At 40.2% G+C, this 23,665-nt stretch overlaps 1 protein-coding gene across 1 annotated transcript in view; it reads right to left on the reverse strand.

The window, feature by feature from the left end:
- Nucleotides 1–23,665, reverse strand: part of LOC123808544 (aromatase) — a 96,822-nt gene continuing 73,157 nt past the window's right edge. The window contains exons 4-10 of the mRNA XM_045823258.1: nt 15,266–15,420; nt 10,506–10,682; nt 7,526–7,640; nt 4,440–4,554; nt 3,848–4,010; nt 2,051–2,292; nt 1–807 (exon numbers count right to left, since the gene is read on the reverse strand). Of these exons, the coding sequence (XP_045679214.1) occupies nt 553–807; nt 2,051–2,292; nt 3,848–4,010; nt 4,440–4,554; nt 7,526–7,640; nt 10,506–10,682; nt 15,266–15,420 (1,222 nt within the window). The 3' untranslated portion in view covers nt 1–552. The remainder of the gene's footprint in view (nt 808–2,050; nt 2,293–3,847; nt 4,011–4,439; nt 4,555–7,525; nt 7,641–10,505; nt 10,683–15,265; nt 15,421–23,665) is intronic.

Genomic DNA, 23,665 nt, shown 5'->3' on the forward strand with positions numbered 1-23,665 from the left:
TCAATTGAATATAATTAATAGGAAAAGTAAAATGCTGAATTTGTATTTCTCCAAAGACTATGAATACTATAGTCCTAAATCCACTGAAAGCCAAATCAAACACTTTTATTTACACTAACAGATGTGTTTAACTCTAGGCACCCAGACGTTGGTCTGGTCTTTCTAATCAATTGAAGGGCTTCTGCCCCAGATATTCAACTGCTCTTGGGGCAGGGCAGTGGAGATTCCATTGGCAACCAGATATAAGTTTTGCTGGTGGCCTATTTTTTAACACCTTTTGTGGAATTGGGCCTCTAAGGCTGCAGTTTTTCACTGACCATTTTGCCTGCAAACGCTTGACCTCTGTGTTTTCTCTTGCTCTTGATTCTGTGTTTTGGACAAAATCAGATGACTGATGTCTTCTAGTTTGCTGACAGCCTGTAAGAGGTATGCCTATAAAGTGTCATACACTACCTAATGTTCACTATGAAGATGATACTATGGCAAGGATGAATAATTTTCTGATGAACTACTGATTAGAAGTGCTCCAGAGTAGGTACTGACCAATCTTCTTCAGCATTCGTGGCACTTGTCTGATTTTCTTGGGACAAAAGTCATATTCAAGTAGTTGCATGTCTCATCTGGGTGCACGGCCAAGTTAGTTTTCTTATGCATCTTTTCAATAGATACTCCTTGACCTTGCAATGTCTGCACGTGGAATCGTCTCAGAAGTGTCACCAGGATGACTTTCATCATCACCATGGCGACGTATTTTCCCGCACAGCTACGGGGCCCAAAACCAAATGGCTGAAAATACCTGTAAGGGACCTATGAAAATAATAAGCCAATTAGCTAAAATCATACAATCTCTGTTTGATTTACTCTGAAAATAGTGGTAAGTCAGCATACTCTGGTTTGGGGTCTCAGCCATACTGCTACTTTACTGAGATGAATGACTATAACTCAGCTAAGCCCCTTTTTCCACACAGTTTGATTCATCCCCTGATTCATATACAACCTTGGACAGTATCCAGTTTTGCTTTTCATATAAATGTGCTGGGTAAAGCAATGCAGACCATTTTATCACAGCCATTGTTACTCAGCTAGCTCTTTGGGATGGCCAAAGCTTTACTACTATTCTGCAAATCACCAAAGCAAAGACTGTTCATGTCATATAACTTAATGACAAAGGACAAATTTAGGGAAAGGTGTATATTCCTGATTTATCAGCATCTAAATACTTTTAGTTATGCAAAAAAATTAATGGGTACCACATCTGTCGTCTTGCCTACATCTGGACTTACATAGTGCCTGTCACATAGTTGATTCCCAATTAAGTTTTTGCTGACAAATTGTCAGCGTGGCATGGGTTGCTTATACAGAAACAGAAAGAATTGGGGAACCAGATTAATTGTCATTTTTCTATACCACATGCCAATGGAAAAAGAAGACACTAAAGGAACTATCTGGATAATACAGGTTAAAAACATCATTGCCTAAAATTTGACGTAAGGGAAGCAGAATCTTCAGTATATTTCACTGATAAATAAAGAAAAAAACTGAAGCCCTTCTAATTACCAGGTCCTATTTTGAATGGGAATTAGTGCTTGTGGGGCTGTTTTGTGAACCGAAGGAAGACTGGAAACACCAAGTCTTTTGATCTCCTTTGATGTCCATCTGAAGCACAAGTGGACTTTCCTTTGCTTAGATACTGTTGTCACTGAATTTACGTGATTACAAAGTGGTGACTGTAAATGGAAAAGTAGGTTGGTTGAGCTAAACAAAATTCACCTCATTTTAGTCAAATTCGGGTCCCGACTTTTTCACATTCTGACCTATCATGTGGCCACCATGTAGATGACTTACTACAGCTGGAAACCCAGCATCCTTGGCTTGAGGACAAATATGGTACCTATGACCCAAACTAGGGAAAATGTGCATTTCTGGTGAGGCTACAGGAGGGAAGAAGTAAATAGAATGAAATGTGCGTGGCACAAACACAGAACCAGAGAGGATTTAACAACTGAAGTGTTGAAGAGGGGCATACTTGGTTTTAAGGAAGGGCACTTACATTCTTGGCAAAGTTTTCAAGAGTGAATTCATTAGGCTTGGGGAAAAATTCGAGTCTATGCATTCTTCCAATATTCAGGATAATGTTAGTCCCCTTTTTCACTGGGTAACCATCAATAACATCATCCTGTAAGGCTTTGCGCATGACCAAGTTCACAACAGGCTGGTACCGCATGCTCTCATTAATAAAGTTTTCCACCACTTTTAATTTTTGCATATCATCAATCCTTATGTCTCTTTCACCTGTGGGAAAAGATAAAAAGGACAAACAGGTAATAAGAGTTTCAACATGTGGTGGGCATTAAAACTCCTGTAGTTTCCACAGAACAGTTTGTTCTTGGTTGGAAAAAATTTGTATTTGTAATTCTAATGCAAACCAGCAACCTGGGCAAACTGTGTTACGTTTGGCCTACAGAGAATTTTATAAAAATTCAGGTTTGAAGCCAATTATCATAGAAGCTGGGGGATTTTATAGAAAAGCCTGGATTTTTATAAAAATTTAGAAAACCTGGAGACACTGGACTCACATCACCACACGGTGACAATGGGCTGAAGCTGAGTGGTTGGTGAGCCTTTGCAGGGGCAGTCCCTCTGTAGTCTCATGTGGACCTCCTAATCCGCTTCACACAGTTGTCTGCCTGGCCTCTGGGGTCTTAGAGTTTTGTCCCTTACTCTAAAATCTGGGGGGCATTCACTCCTTCTCCAGTCAAATGAGACAGTGACCTTAGTTTCAGTAACATTTTCTCATCTGGGTACTTTATGGCTCATCTGCCCAGGACACACCCTGTTGTGATAGAGTAGCAAGAACCACCCCTGCCTCCTACCACAACAAAATGGTGCCTCAGAGCAGCCCCAAGTGTGCTGGGGATTGAAGGACACTCACACTGTCTCAGACTGGCCTGACATCAGTCAGAGAAGCTCAGATTACTCCCAGAATTGGTAAAGCTTCAGAGCATCCTCCAATGGGCTACCACCTTTGCAGAATCAAAAACAGACCAGGGTCCTGAGGCAGACCTGTCTCCTGTACAACTGTGCCATTCAGGAAAGGTCTCATTTGATCAGAGAATTTTAACAGCCCTGCCCCTCACATACTGTTTTTTGTACACTTAAGGGTGTAATGGGGTGTGTTTATCTGGGGTAAGGAGGGAAAATGACGGAGAAGGTAAGCAAAGGCATTCCCTAGGAAGCAGTTACCACGGGTGTGTATCTAGAGGCAGCATGGACACATGTGCAAATGGTTCTCATGCTTTTTCATCTTTGCAGAGGTCTTTTGAAGTGTCAGGGGGATGTAATGAGGCACAAACACTTTTTGCTTCTCAAGAAAATTGTACCAATAGATATAGTCTTAAGAGTAATTTCCCCCTCTTGGAGCCCAAGTGCCATTCTGGCTCCTTGCTAATTCACTTGGCAGGCAGTTTCCTGCCTACAGCAATGCATCAGTAGACCCCTTCTCTCATATGTTTAATTTACTGTCAGCTATTCCAAGCAGCACTGAAATGGTTTATAAAAGATAGTGTCTTTCCACAGCCAAATAACTTGTTTCACAGTGACTGTGCAAGGTCAGGAGAGAAATGTCAACATCAATGAGCATGTATTATTTTTATAATTAAATAAAACACAGAAAAAACTATATTTTAACCTATCTGGCATATGAAAGTGTGACAAAATGCCTTGCTTTTTTGTTCTCTGGGTGGATTGTAATAAAGATTTTGTTTGACGTCAGATTCTTAGGACATAAGAAGCTGATATTCTGAAGGAATTATTTTCTACCTCTATTATTTATTTGATAAATTCTTACCAATAACAGTCTGAATTTCCTTCACCAATGCCTCTTCAATGTTAGGATGCTTTGCAATGAGAAACAGCATGAAGAACACAGAGACAGACATGGTGTCTGGTGCTGCGATCATCATTTCCAGTATGCACTGGTTCACATTCTCCCTTGTCAGGTCACCACGTTTCTGAATAATGGAAAAGAGAGAAAATTTGGAAAAGTGAATCAAAATTTCACAAAAGGAAGGGAGGTGATGCTCAAGGGTCAAGAACTTCACAAAAATGACATGTTTCTGTAATTGACCGTGAACATTTTTCATAATCTTCAGCTGAGAGCTGAACTATTAATAACAAATTATCTATGTACTTAGTCTTTGGACTCCACCGTTTTCATATTTTGTATTTTGCAGACACAGAGTCGCTTCAGTCTTAAAGTTTGGTCTCAACCAGAATGCCTAAAGAATAGGCCATTTGAGTTGGACATTATAGAAGACCTGGAGCAGATACTGAAAAGCAGAAATAAGCAATACGATCACAAGAGGAAATCTTGACACACCTACACCCAAGCAGTCATACACATTTGTTGTGTGGGAAGTATGGTTAGTTCAGGTCAGTACCTCGGCAAAAATCAACTCAGTGGCAAAATCCAAATTGTCTTCGAGTTTATCTGCTGTGGAAATCTTGTGTCTTTTTTCATCTATCAGAATATTCATGGCATCTTTCAAATCCTTGCTGGAAAAAAAGAAATAAAAATACAATCTATCTGGACTCAGTTAAGACGTATAGAAAAATGGATTCATTTGTCATTTGCTTAAATAAAAATAATCTGCTTTAATTGAAACCATTAGTGCTTATGAATAACTGAATTTATACTTAATATCCTTATATTAAGGATATTAAGATCCTTATATGAAGGATATTAAGTATTAAATATCCTTGCATTACATATATGTTACACAGATATCCTTACGTTACATATACGTTATACTTCATGTTAAGGAACCAGAGTTTCTAGGTATGGATAGCAAAATCAAGGCTGTAACCTCCAGTTAAGGGTTGAAAACTGGTAGAAAAGCCAAGTCCAATCATGTTTTCTTATTTTTTATTTGGTCAACACAATGTATAAATAAAAAACAACAAAACCAAAACCAGTGAATGTCTTTAGTGGGGACATGCACTTTCCAGTTTGCTACAGGTACCTCCTCTTTCTGTTGTCTGTGTCCACCCCGCACACTTTTATTTGCCCGGCCCTCAAGACTATTGGGTTTGAGATTTCTGTTCTACCCAGTGAACTCAAGTGACTGTTTATTAATCTTGATATTTATTCTCACACCTTGTAGTGTCTGCCACATAATAAATACTAAGTAAATATTTGTTGAGTGAATGAATGGCTGCATTAATTTGTATAGGCATTTTGACAGTGTGGGGCAGTGAAGAGCTCCTTGGACAAAGGGTCAGGTTCTAGTCCAAGTTGTTCTCTTTCTACACAACTTACTTTAAGTCTCTGAGCCTTATGTATCTTCTAAAGCAAAGGGATCAGACTAGATGAATGATGAGTCCACCTTGAGATCTAAAGTCGGTTATTCTTGGCTTTGTCTTTAAGTGTATGTGTTTGTGGGTAAGTGTGTTGTTCCTCAATCTCAGGGAACAACATTCTGTATTACCTTAAATGTAATACAGACACCTACTTACAGTACTGTGACTGAGAAGCTTTATACTTGCCAAAATAAAAAGTAGAAAACAACATTGCTGTATTAAAAAAAGCAAAAATATAAAATTGAATAAATAAGGATGGGAATAGATGTTTGAGAATCCTTTTCATAAGTATATTTTTAAAGTATTAGCATGATAAAGACAAATACTGTATGATCTGACTTATATGTGGAATCTTAAAAATGAAACAAAACAAACCTGAGCTCATACATACAGAGAACAGATTAGGGGCTGCCAGGGGTGGGGAAATGGACAAATGGATGAAGGTGGTCAAAAGGTATAAATTTTCAGTTATAAAATAATTAAGTCCTGGGTGTGTAATATATAGCATGATGACTATAAATAATAAATAATACCTTTTGCATATTTGGAAGTTGTCAAGAGAAAAAAAGAAAAAAGAAAAAAAGGAGAGACTCAATCCTAAAAGTTCTCATCACAAGAAAAACAGTTTTAACTATAATACCTATGGTGATAGATGTTAACCAGATTTATAGTGGTGATCATTTTGCAATATATGCAAATACCAAATCCCTGTGTTGCACTCCTGAAACTAATATAATGGTATATGTCAATTATACCTCAATACAAATATTAGCATTATTGCAAGGGCATAGAGGGGAAGAAATTAAAGGGTTTCTCTAGGTCTTTACTGCTCTATGACATAGGAGATATAAACTAGTGCACTAACCATTGACAAATGTTATATATAGAGAGAATATTGCTAAGCTATTTCCACAGAAGCCTAAGAGAAACTGTTACACAGTTGCATGCAGTAAGTTTCTATGGGCCTGCTGGCCAAGACCAAAGATAAACTAATAACCAAGAACCATGACCAAATCTGACTTCAGTGAAGTGATCAATCCTTTATCTCATTGATTCTTGAATCAACAATCTCTGGTAGAAATGAAATGAAATGTATAAAAACAAAGTCTCCAAACATCTACTTAATACTCATTAACCATATGAAAAAATATAAAGCAACATCAAGTTGGTTTCCTCCCTGGAGACTAATACTATAGAATTAAAAATACAGAAACAGGATAAAGTTGGGAACTTTTAGAGATGGAGAATTTAAGATGGTCAAGAACATTGGGGGAAAATATGAACAGAGGGAAGGGAAAAATTAACGTATTTAGTGCCTACTATGGTCCAGGATCTGTGTTAATTGCCTTCCATATAGGATCTCATCAACCTATATCTCTACTCTGGAAGGCAGGTTCTTTTCACTTTAAATAACTTCCCAAGGCCATTTAGTTACCAAGTGGTAGAGACAGGCTACAAACCACATCTGTCTGCCTCTAGATCACATGGGCTTTCCACTGATGATTAGAGTGGGCAGTGTTTAATGGCTGGCTACTTACACTAAAAACAAACATTGATTACCTAAGGCCATTGGATATTTGTCCAGTTTTCAGCTAGGCTAGTCTTAGACCAAAGAAAAGACATTTAATGATGGTTTCTGGATCCTCAAAGATACAAGATATATAACTAAAAAACAAACAAACAAAAAAACCCATACATTTTATTGAAGTCCATTATGTTCACTATGAAAAATTCTTCTGAGACTACAGTCAATTCTATAAGTTGAATTAAGTTAAATTTACTCAGAAGCAATACAATTATAAAATGGATTCCATGTTTCCATTTTTCTGACATGCAAAGAGAATTTTGACAGATAATAATGACACGTTCAGCCAGCCCTTCTGTTCAACTCAAAGTACACTGCAGTGTTTTAGTTGCAGGTATGGAGCGCTCAGACCACCCACTTGGCCCCTTTGCTGAGAAGCTGCCTTGGCCAAAGGCTTCCTTACTCTCTGGTTCAGCCACGTTCAGCCAAATTGATGTAGAAAGTGTTACATCAGCAACTTGATCAACATCTCCCTTGTGGGCTCTAGTGTGCAGAGAACTTGCTGAAGAGGCCAACAATAGCAAAGACACAATAAAAAAACAACCCAATATCACGGAAAAATTTTCCAAATTTGTTACTTACACAGACTTTTCATACTTTTTGTAGAGCCAAGAAATCTTAAAGAAGATGTCTGGTTTGAGAAGGAGAGCTTGCCATGCCTCAAAATAACCCTGTATTTTAACTACGATGGCATTTTCTGGAAAAACAAACAAACAAACAGCAGAGCAATTGAGCAAAAAGAGCCTAAGAAGAGTACTCTGAGCAGAAAAGATACCTACCAGTCTGGGGTTCTGAGCTAGGAGAGGTTCCACCTCCAGTTGGTGTTTTAGCTGCATTATTGCCACTAGACAAATCAACACTAATTTATTCTGCCCGGCATCTAAATTGGCTGAGCTGATCAAAGATTTGCCAGTTTCCAACTTTGTGTTAGAGACACAGCCTAGAATCTCACATGCCGTTCTTTGGCTGAACATCCATGTCTCTCCTGTTTTTCTGGACAGTGGGGAATAAGAGGGACATTAGTATTATGGTTGCTGTGGCCTCAGTTCTGGCACCCAGGAGGGCAACGAGCCATGCCACTCTCTTGGTGGGCAGCTGACAGCCAGATTTTAACTTCATTTTCTGTCGAGTGAGGAGACCCATTTAGTGAATAATTTACTTGTATTATGTACCTAATTAATACCATTTTTGTATTCTTACCTCATAGTGCTTTATTCATAATTTTCATAGCACTCATCACATAGCTTTCATATTTATATTCAGTTAGAATGTAAAATTCATTTTAGTATCTTCAATGACTTGTCTTGAGCCTCATGTATAGTCAGCTCTTAATAAATGTTTTTTAATTAAATTGAAAATTGGAAAAGAGAAAACCCCTGCTTTTTCTGAATTATACAAAAGGGAAAGAAATAAACATTATTTTCAACTGCTAAATACCAGCCACCATGCAGCATGCTTTGCAAATACTTCATTTGATCCTTACAATCTTGCTAGGGGAGTGATCGTATCATCATTTGGCAGATGAAGAAACTGCAATTCATAGAAGTTGAGAAGCTCGCCCAATACCATCCAGCCAGTGTGGCAGTCAGGCCCTTGGGCTGGAGCCCAGTTCTGCCTGATCTCAGGACAATGTCCCTTCCTCTTCGTTGCACTGGGTCCCTTAGGCAAACAGAGTTTATCAAGGACCAGGTGAGGAGGAGGGAAATAAAATAACTGTGCATGACTTATGCAGGTTCTTAGCATCACAGTGTGTATCCAAGAGTTAACAGAGACATTATAATTCCCTTTACATGGTCCTTCCTAAGAATCAGGGCTAGCAGGGAACCAAGGAGCAGGGACCTATAAAATATGTACCTGCCTAACCTGAGGAAAGATGTGTATAGAACAGGCAAGCTGGGATTGGAGCCCCTGTCTGAAAGGGGATCGGGGAAGAGGGTGTGACTGAACTCCTCAGAGCGAATGGAAGCTCCCATCCAAATGGCAATCAGATGAGGCTTCTATGGCTCTCGTGAGGACTAATTGAAGAGCAGGGGAGATGAGGCAAGGAGAACTGAGAAGAGAAAGGGAGGTCTTAGAGCTCGTCTATTTGTTCAAATGTGGTGCATCAGGCAGCAGGTGTTAGAGCTCAGCTGGTTTGTTCTGACGTCTGTAATGCTTTCCCTCCGAACTGTACGTGGCTTGTGGCCTCACCTTGTTTAGACTTACAGGCAGACGTCCTCTCTGCAGGGCCCTTTCCTGACCACCCCCTCCGTGAGGGCCCCATCCACTCCCACTCACCCCCCTTTGTCCTCTTGCCCTGCTTTGATTTTTCTTCAAAACACTTTTTATCACTTAATATATTATAGGCAAAATAATATTACTTGTTATATATTACAAGTAAATACACACACACACACACACACACACACACACACACACACACACACACTTTTACTGTCTGTATATCCACTGAAATGTAAGCTCCCTAAAAGCAGGACCTTTGTCTGCCTTGTTGGCTGCTCTGTCCTCAGAACCTATATCAGTTCCTGCATAAATAGGCAATCAATAGATGTCTGTTAAAAGGATATATGAATCAATGATTGCTGCTAGAAATTAATTCAGTAAAAATTACATGAAGCTAGACAACAGCAAAATGGAATTAATCCCAGTGATTAATGTTTGTGTTTAGGTGGTGGCAGAATTACATGTATGTGTTTTAATTTTTGCTTCTATAGCATAGTGAGGAAAGTAGCATCTTAAGTAAGACATCTTGCCAGCATTGTTTAAAATGCTTAATGGCAGCCCTGGCTGGTGTGGCTCAGTGGATTGAGCACCAGCCTGAGAACCAAAGGGTTGCTGGTTTGGTTCCCAGTCAGGGCACATGCCTGGGTTGTAGGCCAGGTTCTCAGCTGGGAGTGTGCGAGAGGCAACTACACATTGATGTTTTCTCTCTCCCTTTCTCCCTCCCTTCTCCTCTCTAAAAATAAATAAAATCTTTTTTAAAATGCTTAATGGCAGTCTATATGTAAAACAGCTTTTTATACTGCTTGATACATGGTAGACACTAAATTAATGGCAGCGATCATGACTGATTCCTGCAGCAGCAAGTAGCACTGTCATCATCGTACAGATTTTCACACTGAGAGTCTTGAGGGAGGGGTGTGTATGTAGTGTATTTATATCTACATATGTATGTAGATATATGTATGTATGTGTGTGTATACATCATGCCCCAAAAGATGGTTGAAGATGGTTAAATATATCAGTGTGTTTGATGGGAGCCTATATTAATGACCAACCAAACTGATCACATTTATTGAGTTTTGATTGTGGGTAGAATTCTATATCCTAGAGCAATGAAAAGATTTATAAAAGAAATAGATGGTCCACTGCTTTACAGAAATGTATATCTTATAAGTGAACAAGGCAGACACACTAGGAAAAAAATCTTGGGAAATCTTAGAGATGTTGAAAGAAAAACAATGTAGAAAACAGCAATCTTTTTACTTGAGTCTACTCTCCCTCTCGTCCCCTTGTTCAGAAAGGGCAGAATGTTAAGTCATAAGAATGAAGATTTCAGTACCATCCAAGGGGATCCTCAGGAAGACCATGTTGGAGGTGTCCAGTATGATGCACCGCATGAGGTGCAGCACGTTGAGGCTGCCCGACTCATTTCTGACTTCCTCCAGCCTGTCCAGGTGCTTTACGATGGATTCAGCACAAACTGTCACCATGCGCACGAGCCCAGGGCCAGACAGAGCTGAAGGGAACACAGCAAAGAGTGAGTCGTCCTGAACTTGGGGACACACGCACACAATCGGCTGCTTTTGACTTTTTATTTTTGAGAGCTTAATCGTCCACAATTTTTTACTCCATAACTGGGTGGCATTTTCGTATTCTTTATATACTTTTCTTATTCTCCTAATTTTCTATAAGAATGTATCACCTTTCCTATTAAAAATGCATGAATGAGTTTTATTGTAAACAAACTGTTCAAAATTAAACTTTTCTTCATGCTCTGGCAAATCATTTGTAAGACTGCAAGTGAAACATTTAGTGCTGTGGTCACAAACCAGTGTGTTTTTTTCATATTTACTGTATATATTTTCCTCTAAAAAAGGTTTAGGGTGATACTTATTTTATGTTTCAACAGGTGGCAGGATATTGCTACAAAACTAGTCAAATTGGACCTTAACTATTTTATCTAAGGTGCTTCCTTTTTAACTGTAGTTTATATGTTTAAAATGCTACTCTTATAAGTTACTAAAAGTGCCCTTCTCTTTATTGTAGTTTCTCTTCAAACTGTTTCTGGATTTATTTTACTCAACCAATTTCATAACAGCTAAGCAATTCTTGGTTTGCTTAGCAGTCTTCCCCACTGGACTGGGACTTCTCTAAGGGCAGTGACAACCTCCCATGAGCACTATACTTCAAGTCCATAGTACATAGTGGACCTCAAAACATATTTGTCCAATGGAGGAATGAATGAATGGATGAATGAGTGAATGAATGAATGAAAACAGGTAGAGTGAACTGGCTTCTGATCTTACCCTTTGCTCTGCTCCTGACCATCTGAACAGCTAGTTGCTTCTGATGGTAGGTGGTCCATTGTGAAAGGTTCCCTTGAAAGTTCCCCTTTTTTTCTTTGCTCTAAGTTTAAGCTTTAGAGTAATCATATATATATATATATATATATATATATATATATATATATATATATATATATATATATTTTTTTTTACTATTCAGACTTGCTGTTAGAGTCCTTGGAATGCAAGGAATAATACTGGGGAATTTTGTAGGCATATTCTTTCTTTTAAAAATATATGAAAAAACAGCTGCAGAAGCCCCTGAAGGAAGACTTTGCAAATTAAGGAAGAAGGCCTGGTGAGTGGTCTTAGACTCTTAAGATTTCTATTTATGTGGAAAAAGAAAGGCTGGGTTGGTGGCATACTTCCTGACTGTAGGAAGGACTTGGCAGATATGAGAGGCCAGGGTGTTGTTCCCTGGGTGACCATCACATCCACAGTGGGGCAAATAATTCCCTAATGACTCAACACTTTGCTTTTAAGCACTGGCTTTGAACATCACTGGTGGTTTTCTCCCTGGCTGGTGTATGATTTGCCTCTACGTCCAAGAGGTTGAAGCCAAATTTCAAACAAATAAAATATAATTGCTGATAGGTAGTGGTATGATGTAGATATGACTTTAATTTTTGCGGTCTGCTTAAAAGTACTGAGTTTTATCCAGTTTTTAGAAAAATTGAGCACGTAATCAGTAATTGAGCAAGCAACCATCAATACAGACGGTTCTCGCGGCAGTTCCAGGAAACACAGGCTGTGTCCTGGCCCTCCCACTTCACCCCCAGCATGGGCTTCCCCTGAGTTGAACTGAACTGTTTCCCCATAGACACACCCAGTGAGTCAATAACTTCACTAATATACGACTTTAGATAATAAAGCCTATCCCAAACTCTCTGCTATATCAGAAAAACCACCAAGAAGTCCAACCCTAAAAGAAGATTCATCAAGAAATGTGTGGGGCTCTCACTGATGATTAAAGGTGTCACAAACAGCAGTGAATTTTCAATGAACACTTAGCCCTCTATTTTTGGCATTTAATTTGCATATAATTTTTTAATGTTTTCATTAGAAAATCTGATATTCCATAGATGGGGCTAACCTTAAAAAGTCACAAAGACTTTTTTATTAACTTACAAGGACTGTGGATTCTACTCTTTTTACCTCGCTTACAGGAGTGCCCTCCCCTCCATCCATCTGCCCTGTGTCTCTGCTGTAGCTCTTAACTCTTCTCACTGCTCACAGTCATCCTTCCTTCCTGTTCATCATTCACTCTGCTACCAGAACAGATTTTCTAACATGAATATGTTCATGTCATCCTGCTTAAAATCTTGAAGAGTTTCCTGCAGTTTCTGAAATATGTTCGGCTACTTGCCTTAGCACAGGAGTCTTTGGTGGCCGCCCCACCTTCCCCTTGGCCTCACACCTTGCATGAATATGTGCAGGCATGTATCCATTGCAAGGTCCAGGGGCCTCCTTACAATTCCCTGGAAAGGGCATGCTAATCTATCCTTTTCTGCCTTGGAGTATCCCGTTTTTCCCTCCTGTGGAATGTGTCCTCATCACACTTCCTTAAGTCAGGAAAATTTTACCTTCTCTGAAAACTCACCATAAGCATACACTCTGAAAATCCTTCCCTGACCTCTCAGTGTGCTTTAGATGACCCAGTGGTCTGTGCTCTGTACACTCTCTATACCCCTCTACTGGAACACATCATTGAGGGTGGTATTTGGTGAGGTATTAAGTGGCCACTTTGCACCCTCCGCATTATAAATTCCTTGAAGGCAAGGCCATATTTTGTTTCTCATTGTGTTCTGGGCACCTAGTTCAATGACATGAAGACAGTAGTTTGTTAAATGGATGAGTTTAGAGATTCTATTGATTCTTGCATGTCAGAATAGAGAGTAAAGGTATATGATAGTTTATTGTTCCTAAATACTTATTCACATATTCCTAATACAACTGGACCAAATGACAAAGTAAAATGAAACGTATGTTTCTGTAGGATCTTACAGTACTATTTCATTTATTCTTCATAATAACTCTAGAATTCAAGTTCTATAGTGCTTGTTACTTTTTATGGAGAAGGAAACTGAAGCTCAGAGAGGCTGAGTGCCTTGTCCAAGATCATATGGCTAGTGAAGCGGCAGAGCTGCGAATCAAACCCACAACCTATAATCCTAAACCCTATACTCTTTTCATTAATCTGTTCGGCAGTTTTGTCAGGCATAAGAGGATTTATCTGCCCCAATATAAATAGTAGGCAGAATGATAGTCCCCTAAAGTTGTCCAGGCCCTAATCCCCGGACCTTATTAACATGTTACCTTACATGGAAAAGGGGATGTGGCAAGTGTGATTAAATGAAAGAGCTTGAGATGGGGAAAATATTGTGGATTATCTGGGTGGGCCCATCTAATCACAGAAGTCCTTTAAAGCGAAGAACCTTTCTCAGCTGAGGTCAGAGTCAGAAAGATACGACAGAAGGATGGTTCAGAGAGACGTGATAGAAAAAGGACTCAACCCACTGCTGCTGTCTTTGAAGACAGAGGAAGAGGCCATAGGCCACATCATGTGAATGGCCTCTGAGGTTGGAAAATGCAAAGAAATAGATTCTCCCGGGGAGCCTCCAGAAAGAAACACAGCCCAGCTAATGCCTTGGTCTGAGCCCAGTGAGACCCATGTCAGACTTGACATACAGGACTGGAAGATAATGTGTTGTATTAAGCCACTAAGTCTGTGGCAATCTGTTACAGCAGCCATAGGAAACTAATGCAACAGGGTCTCAGGAGAGTTGTGCTGAGTCTTGGTAATGAGCAACTCTGCAGAGGGGAACCAGCACCCAGCGGGAATAGGCATAGCTTTTCCCCTTCTCAGCAGACATACAGGAGGCACCTAGGTTCACTACAAGGCTGACTGGGGAAAGAACATTGACAGTGCACAGTCAGCCCTGAAATCTGCTAGCCCATTTCCCTCACTGGCAACATCTCCAAGGCACGATTATGTTCCTTGATGTTAATGCCAACGTCTGGTCATGTATATCCCCCAACAGCTTCATTTCCAGCAGAATATGGTAAAGGAGGAACTCACTAGATAAGGAGGCTTGCGATGAGGTCTCTGCTCATTCATCCATTACTCTCTATGTTGGACAAAAATCACAACCTCTCTAGGACTGGAAACCTCAGCTATAAAACTCAGAGGCTGGATAAGGTGATATATACAGTCCTTCCCAGTTCTAAAATTCTCTAATGTAACTCACAAATTGCTTTCTGTTAAAACATCTGGGATGTCAGTCAATGGTTCAGCAAACATGTTGTTTGCTATGTTTAAATTAAACATATGGCAGATACACTTAATTATTTTTTAAATGATCCTGAGTTTAAAGCTCCATATCTTCTTTACATCCATGAAATTGCTTTGTGAATTAACAAGAGGAACAGAATTTGCAGTGATTAAGTGTAGGTTCTGGGGTTGTCTCTTGGGCTCACATTTACTAATGTTGTAATCATGGGCAAGTGACTTAACCTCTTTATGCCTCAGCTTTCTCATCTGTAAAGTAGAGGTGATTAGAGTGCTTTACCACCTGGGGTTGCTGTGGAATTAAAATATCAAGTGTTTAGAACAGTGCCTACTCTATAGTAAATGTATAATGCATATTAGCTCGTATCATTATTTCAAAACATGAAGCAGCAGAATTTAAGAATGATTTCCAAATAAAGGGCACATTCATAGACAAGAGCAGAATGTAGCCTGGCACCTGATTACCTTTTGTAAAGAAAGGTCGAACTACTTTCCAGACATCTGTGTTATTGTTAAATATGATGCCATTCTCATGCATGCCGATGCACTGCAACCCAAGTTTGCTGCCGAATCGGGAGACGTAGTGATTGTGCTTCATTATGTGAAACATGCTTGAGGACCTGCAGAGAATGAAAGCCTTGGTGTTAATTTTTAAAGGTCAGGAAAACTCCTGGTGATGATTTTGACTACCACGTGTCTCTCTTGGCAAATGCATGTTGATCTAACTGCCATGCGTGATTTCTAGTGTTCATATTGAAAAAGCACTTCTGTTAGCACAAGAACATCCCTCTCCAGTCGTAACATTTCTATTTGCTGACTCCCTGTTTGAGCATTAGGAAGATAGAGTACACATACACACCCCATTTCTTATTTTCCTTTTTTCTCTAACTCCCAAGTCATCAAAATACTACCCAAGTCACCAAAATATTGGGGTCAGAGCTGCAAAGCTATTAAGAAGTTGAATCCTGCACACCACCAGAGTTCTGAGAGCCTCCAGCCCCCCAGGGACGGTCCAGCCCCACTCCAGCCACAGCTGCCCCTGTAGGAGTGAGCCTCAGAATCAGAAGTTGCCAGAATTCTTGAAGTCTTCTTCAGTTTGGAACCAGCAATAAGCTTAGGGTCACTAATCAGATCTGGCCCTACAGTGAGGTATCACTCTGGGCTTGAAGGATATTTCCTGGGCACTCCTGGCCCCAGGCTTGGCTAGCTGGGCTGGTCCTGGCAGGCTGTGTGTGGTGGTGACAGTAGCTATCTCGGGGATGTGCGTGCTATCATGATTCATCAAGGTCTCTAGGGTCACAGAATTCTCACAGGATATAGGACATGGGGAGACATTAGATAGCTCTTGATATGGCAATTCTGGGACCTTACCAATAACTCAGGCTTCCTTGAATTTCTCAGCTTTTCCTCCACTATTCCATCTACATCCCCACTACCATGCTCAGCTTTTAAGGCCTGGGAAGATCCTTCAGAAAAAGTGGGAAGGAAAAGGCAGCTCCTTCCGTCTCTGTCCTCCCCACCCATTTCCTTCTCTAGGAGCTGCTTCCCGCCCCCACTGCTAGTCTAATTTGGGCATGATGAGGCACTGACAGTTTTAAAACGTTATAAAATTCTGGGAAGAGGTAGAAGAGAGGGGGGATAGATGGTGATGGAAGGAGACTTGACTTGGGGTGGTGAACACACAATACAATATACAGCTGATGTGTTATAGAATTGTACACCTGAAACCTATGTAATTTTATTAACCAACATCAGCACCAATAAATTTGATAAAAAGGAAAAAATTAAAAAATAATACAATAAAATAATAAAATTCTAGCTGAAGGAGTCATAGTGACATACACATGTGAAGAGAATGTTATCTTCTTAGAAGAGCAATATGGAATTCATCTGTAGAGAGAGACTCATGAAAAGATGTTTTATTAAGACCTCTTAGCCCTGGCTGGTGTTCCTCAGTGTACTGAGTGCTAGCCTGCAAACCAAAAGGTCACTGGTTCAATTCCCAGTCAGGGCATATGCCTGGGTGGTGGGCCAGGTCCCTAGATAGGGGCGAGAGAAAGGCAGCCAATCAATGTTTCTCTCACACACTGATGTTTCTCTCCCTCTCTTTCTCCCTCCCTTTCCCTCTCTCTAAAAATAAATAAATAAAATCTTAAAAAAAAAGACTGCCTAGTTGTTAACTTATGGCACTGGAAAGATAACTGTAATTTCAGCATTTTTCCTTTTGAATTCAAAATTTCAGAAGAATTGATGTTATCTTCATTTTTGTCATTAATTTTTTAAAATTTTGGTGAACTTAATGTATTTATTCAAGTTTTTATGTGTTCACTGTAACTTTGGCTCTTTGTCCTCACTTCCCCACTGAAACATTGTTTCTCAGCTGCAAATTCTCTTACTGTGGGGGTTTTCTGAACACATAACCCTCAAAGGTGGTGTGCGGCAGCTATAGTACATGCAATCCATTCTTGTGTAGCCTGGTTCTTACACTGGGCTGGATTGGCCACCTTAATACCTACTTCTCCCTTTCAAAGTTGATACTTGGTTCCTAAAAGAATGATTTTGCCTTTGTTTCGTTCTGTTAATGCCTGAGAAAAACACATTCTCCTACAAGACATTGGGCCAGAAGCTCTCCGCTGGCTGAGCGGATTAAACTCTGGGCTAAGTATTAGCCAAACCCGCACATTTGTGTGATGGATTTCACAGTCCTATTTAAACTTTAAAAGAAAGCCCCTGAAATAATGGCAGTACCAAGAAATGAAAACAGAATTATTATATGAATTCTGTGTTAAGTAAAATATTCTCTTGATTTGATTTCAGATAATATTCATCAACTGATCCTGAGTTTTCAACAAGTTTCCCCTCTTCCTAGAAACAAAACAAACAAAAAACCCAGATGCTTCTATTTATATTTCAGGGAATTAATTGGTCTGACAAACAGCTAAAATTCTGTCCTGTATAGAAAATCATGCCATAGAGAAGGTTGAAATTCTTATTAATAGGTTTTAGAATTCTTAGCTTTTCTTACTGTCCCCTACCTTATTCTATAATTAAAGCAGGAAATAAGTAATTTGTATATTCTTTACTCACAAATTTGTATCTAAAAATGGTTAGTGCTCAGAAGACAGTCAGGACACTAGTTTTCTGCTCTGACCCCAGAGCTTCTGTATACTGCGTTAACCACATTGTCCTGTCCATGTATTTTGAGGAATTACTAGTCAATTTGGAAAAGAGAACAAGAAGCCCCAAACTGAAACCCAGCTGAATGCTAATGAAGATCTAACTTTTAAGCCAGGTGGTGAAAGACAAATACCATATGATCTCACCTCTAACAGGAACCTAAACAACAAAACAAACAAACAAGCAAAATAGAACCAAAGACACTGAAATAGAGGACAGGCTGACAGTGACCAGAGGGGAGAGGGGAAGGAATTTCAGGGGAAAAGGGAAGGGTTTACAGGAACAAGTATAAAGGACACATGGACAAAAACTAAGGGGGGTGGAAATGGGAGGGAGGTGGGGAGGCCTGGGGGCGTGGGCTGGGGTGGGAGTAAAAGACAGAAAACTGTACTTGAACAACAATTAAAATTAAAAAAATTAAAAATGAAAAAATGATAATAAAAATAAAATCAATGTGTCCTTTAGGGGGCACCAACATCTCAGTTGTTTTGAGTCAGAAGCTCAGCCTTGGCGAAGGACAAAGCTGCCAAGACTGAAGCAATACAGCAAGCACAGTCCAGGCAAGCAATTTCGACCAGGTCTTTTATCAAAAGCAGGCCAGCTTTATCAAACCAGAGTAAAGTGGGACCGTGAAGAAGAAAAGGCTGGTGAAGAACAAGCCCAGAGCTTTGTCATGAGGAGAGAAAGGGAGTCCCCAGGTTCAGATGGAATAGTGGGCAGCATTAGCTGTCTGGTAACTGGTGTCATTGTTCTCCTTTAAACAAAATTAAAGTAAAATAAAGATAAAAAGTAGAAAATAAAAGAAAAAAATAAAAGAATAAACATAACTGAAGTCAAAAGATACCCTAAAGATAGGAAACCTATTATCTGTTCAAAGTGGATAGGAGCCAGGAGGTAAGTTCTTAAGTGGTAAGGAGGAAGCCACCCCCCTGCACCGTGTCCCCCTCCCTCTGCCATTCTGAGTTTAAAGGACTTACATAGCTGTGGCCAGTTTCAAGAGTGATGAGTACTAGACATATGGAGAAGACAATTAACGGAATAGCTATTCCCCAACATTTAGAAATACTTGCTTTGTTTGGACCTGTTCTGTGCCTGAAGTTTATGTTCCATCAGTCCTATCACATTCTTACTGTCGTTGCCCTTCTAATATCCTCACTTACCCACCTTAAAAACTGGGGTCATTGAAAGGGACAAAATGTCTTTTTAAAAGGGAGATCTGAGTGTAACCACCCCAGCCAAGTGATCAAATTTAGTACCATTAATAGTGGGACAGACAGCCTTTCCTTGCCTCTTGATGTGAAGCAGTATGCAGTGCCTGTACTACTAAGGAAGTATTATTACAAACATGTTTAACCTGAATCTAATTAAGCCTTAGACTACATTTCCATTTATAAGAAATACAGGGAACAGAGGAGTATGTTAAATGACACTATAATGAAATAACGAGAAATTCAGAATGTGGAGCATCCAACAAGACAACTGACCTGGTCTCTTCATAAGGTCAATGTTGTGGCGGGGGTGGGGGTGAGGAGGGAGTGGGAGGACTACTCTTTTAACTTTCCTGTTCATTTGAACGTTTTCTCAATAGGAAGTTTGAAAAACTATGTTATTGTCTATCATTAAAATCACTCCCTTCCATGTACCCTTAGCTCCCTTGACCCTCTCCTTACTTTGTCATAGTTGCTTAGTTATCTCAACCCTGGCTAAATCCAATTCTTAGCCTACTCTTTGCTTATACCTGGCAGCTGAATGGTGCTGGGAACACGACCCCCCACCCTCACCCCCACCCCCTCAGACACCCACCAGCTGCCAGGTCTCAGTTGACTTTAAGTGGGCCCTTAGTGCCACTGGCAATTCTATTGCATTTCTCCAGGCCACTCACTCATTCACTCTTCTAGATGACTATTATATCCTGCCTCCTCTCTCTTTAAATGTTCCACTTCCTCCCTGCTCAATATCGACTAAAGACTTTATTTCCACTTTTACTAAAGGAAACAGAAGCAACTAAAATCTCTGCAAGCTCCACCCACCAGGATCTGTGCTCATATATTCAATCTTCCCTTCTGTTTCTCCGAAATTCGTACTTTATGGAAAACTGCTTGGAAAAGTTATTTAAGCCTGATGCCTCCAATTCTTCTTCCCCTCCATTCTCTAATCCAGCCAGACTTTTGCCTCTACCACTCCCTCTCCCCACCATGGTCATGTCAAGGTCACCCATGACCTCCCTATTGCTATAAATGTGACATTCCAATCTCTGTATTTACATGGCATGATCGACAATTCCCTGTCCCTGATGTATGTTTGTTATCTGGCTTTGAGACCACCATACTGTCCTGGTTCACCTTTCTTTAGCTAGCCTCCTTCGCTAGTCTCTGACTATGGTAGAGGGTCTCGTGGACCACAAGAAGAAATACATCTGCCAAGAAGGACTCCTTGTGGTTAACCGGGCCCAAATTCATAATCAGAATCTAGCAGCCATTGTTTATGTGTTAACTGCATGTCAGGGAAAAGCCTCAGACTGAGCTGCCAAGCCCCCTGCACTGTGTCCCTGCTCACTGAGCCGTCTGGTTTGCCTGGGGCTGTCCCAGTTTTATTTAGCATTAAAAGTCTCACATCCTGGGAAACCTATAGTCCCAGGCAAACAGATGGTTGGTCAGCCTCCTGATACACTATACATTTTACTTATTTTTGGTATATCAACAATATGACAATATATTTCTCTATGTCTGTAGGGAGTTTTTGGCTGATTTGTTCATGATACCCAGTGTACATATGAGTTCTCAATAACTATTTATTTAATGCATAAGTGGAGAACCAATAATGATTATAACTTAGTATATAGTAAATTCCCAATGTGTTTAAAGAATAAATAAAAAAGAAAACTAGCCCTGGCTGGCGTAGCTCAGTGGGCTGAGCGCGGGCTGTGAACCAAAGTGTCGCAGGTTCGATTCCCAGTCAGGGTACATGCCTGGCTTGCAGGCCATGACCCCCAGAAATCGCACATTGATGTTTCTCTCTCTCTCGCTTTCTCCCTCCCTTTCCTCTCTAAAATTAAATAAAATAAAATCTTAAAAAAAAAGAAAACTGTACTTGAACAACAATTTAAAAAAGAAATGAAAAAATAAAGAATAAATAAATTCCCTATAAATTTATACATATTAAAACAGGTACTACTATAACCCTAATTGGTATGTTAATTGCTAACATATGTGCAAATATGACCCTAATTAGCATGTCAATTGCTTATTCTGCTTTATGGATGCTAGCCACATTCTTTTGTTTTGTATTCATGATGAAAAATAATATATACATGCTGCATAGTATCATGCACAACTTTTGTAGACCCTCATTAATTTAGCACGTGCCTGCTCTGGGAATTGTGCATGCTTTATCTACTGATGATTAGCTGGGCCTTCCCCCAAAGCCTGGAGATGCTCAGGCCACATCCCAGCAGCGCTCCTGCCTGCCCTTCTCCACAGCCCACCCCAACCCCACCTCCATCTCTGAAGTTCTGCATCCCTCACCACTTCAGGACTAAATTGGTTAGAAAAGTTGGGCCATAATCTCTACATAGTTACAGTGATTACAGATCTCCACACCTGTCTGGTGTGGCTCAGTGTATTGATTGAGTGCCGGCCTGTGAACTGAAAGGTCACTGGTTTGACACCCAGTCAGAGCACATGCCTGGGTTGTAGGCCAGGTCCCCAGGTGAGGGCATGTGAGAGGCAACTAATCAATGTATCTCTCATACATCGATGTTTCTCTCCCTCTCTTTCTCCCTCCCTTCCCTTCTCTCTAAAAAATAAATAAATAAAACCTAAAAAAAAAAACAAAAGAAAAAAGATCTGGCAAACTGTTCAAAAGAAAATAAAAAGCTTTCTAAGACCCAATGGGGTCTTCTTAAGAGGTACAGGTAGTTCTGGAAGGGACCTGAGGAACAGGCAAGGAAAGGAGATAGGGACAAACATGTCCTATTTCTGCAGGGGGGCTCAGCCCTTAACAAAATTGAGTGGCTCAGAGGCCATTAAAAAGAACACAAAGACTCCAACCAGTGAAAAGCCTATGAGGACAAGATAGTGAAAGAACTGGGAGAGCTGGGGGAAGGGCAGGATGGGTTGTGTCCACTTCCCCAGCGTGAATCAGCGCCTGACTTGGGCAGGTTGCTAAGGTGACTTTCCTAAGTAAGAGAGCAGAGTGGTCACATGCAGCCCACCCCTCACTGTAATGAGGGTCCTCCTTCAGGAACTGGCTTTGGGCTTCCAGGGAATTTATCTGGTGGTTTAAGCATCTAGAATCTGAGAGTGATTTCTATTCTGGCCCCCTGGTCCTTCCTCACATTTATCATTCTTCACTTCAGGTCTCATCTTAACAATACCACCCCCTGAGCTAGACCTAAGGGTAACACGGTGAGACAAAACCCCACTCCAGCTCCATTTAGCTGTTTCCTTTAGCCCAGGGAAAGGCCTGCCTGTTCTGGAAGCTTCTGACCTTCTCTCCTCTCTCAAGCACCTCAGCACATTGGAACCACCTGGAGAGCTCTACATTTCACCTGTCCACTGGGAGAAATAGGTGACAAGGAGGGCAGACACTGCCTCCAGGGCTGGAAGGCCACTCGCTGTGCTGGGGGACTCGAGAGCAGGAACGAATGTTCCAATCCCTCAAGCCCAAATGTCATCAGTCCCAGGACATTTTGGAGATGGCAGCCAGTTGCAAAGGTGAGTAGAGTATTGATTTTTAAAATGAGAACATAAAAAATTCACTTACATTTGGCTGACCAGAGTTCAGTAGCCCAAGAGAAGTGAAATCCAAGAGTAATCGTGGTCCAGCCATGGCAGCATGGTTCTCAACCTTGAGTGTGCCTCAGAAATCACCTGGAGGGCTTGTGAAAACACATCAGTAGGCCCCACTCCCAGACTTTCTTATTTAGTGGGGCAGGGTGGGATCCAAGAATGTGCATTTCTAATAAGCTCCTAAGTATGTTGATGCATTGGTGGAGCGACCACATTTTGAGAAACATTACATTACAGTGGTTTCACAATAAACCTAATGAAATGACATTTCCACCTTTAGCTGTTTATACTTAGTTTATAAACATGGTCTGCCTCAAAAGTGCAACAACAGCAAACTTAAGAAGCAGAAAAAACCCAGGCAAAACCTGAGGTGTTGGATTGGTCCAAAATAACATTACGGGATAGTTCAAAATATTTGTAAGGATAACACATTTTTCTTTTTCACCTCCTTCTTTCACATATTTGGTTCAAAGAACTAGGCTTTGAGGATACCATGGTATTTTATGAAATGATGAATGTAATCTTGGCCTGAAAAAAAATTAAGGTAGTTCCCAGAAATACTTTACTTATGGGCAATAATCAGTCAGTAAAACCTTAGTCAGCCTTAGTTTTTGAGTGAAGCCCCATTAGGGATTCTAAATATAAAAATTCACTAATGAGACAGTGTTGGTAGATAATTTTGCTAAAAATCTAGTAAAGATACCTGAAAGTCTAGTCAAATATACTCCCTCTGAAGTTCTCCATTTTCTACAATTACTAAATAAGAAAACTAGAATTTCATAAAGCTAGTTCTGTATAATCAATGCCTATTTAGTTAATCCTCCAGTGAATTCATCCTGCTAAAAATTATGATTTCTTTTAATAGACAGTCTTGTTCCTGCTTTATTTAGGATCACTC

This window comes from Phyllostomus hastatus, unplaced genomic scaffold (genome assembly GCF_019186645.2).
Source record: "Phyllostomus hastatus isolate PE091 unplaced genomic scaffold, TTU_PhHast_1.1 phas_scaffold_501, whole genome shotgun sequence".
Lineage (NCBI taxonomy): Eukaryota > Metazoa > Chordata > Mammalia > Chiroptera > Phyllostomidae > Phyllostomus > Phyllostomus hastatus.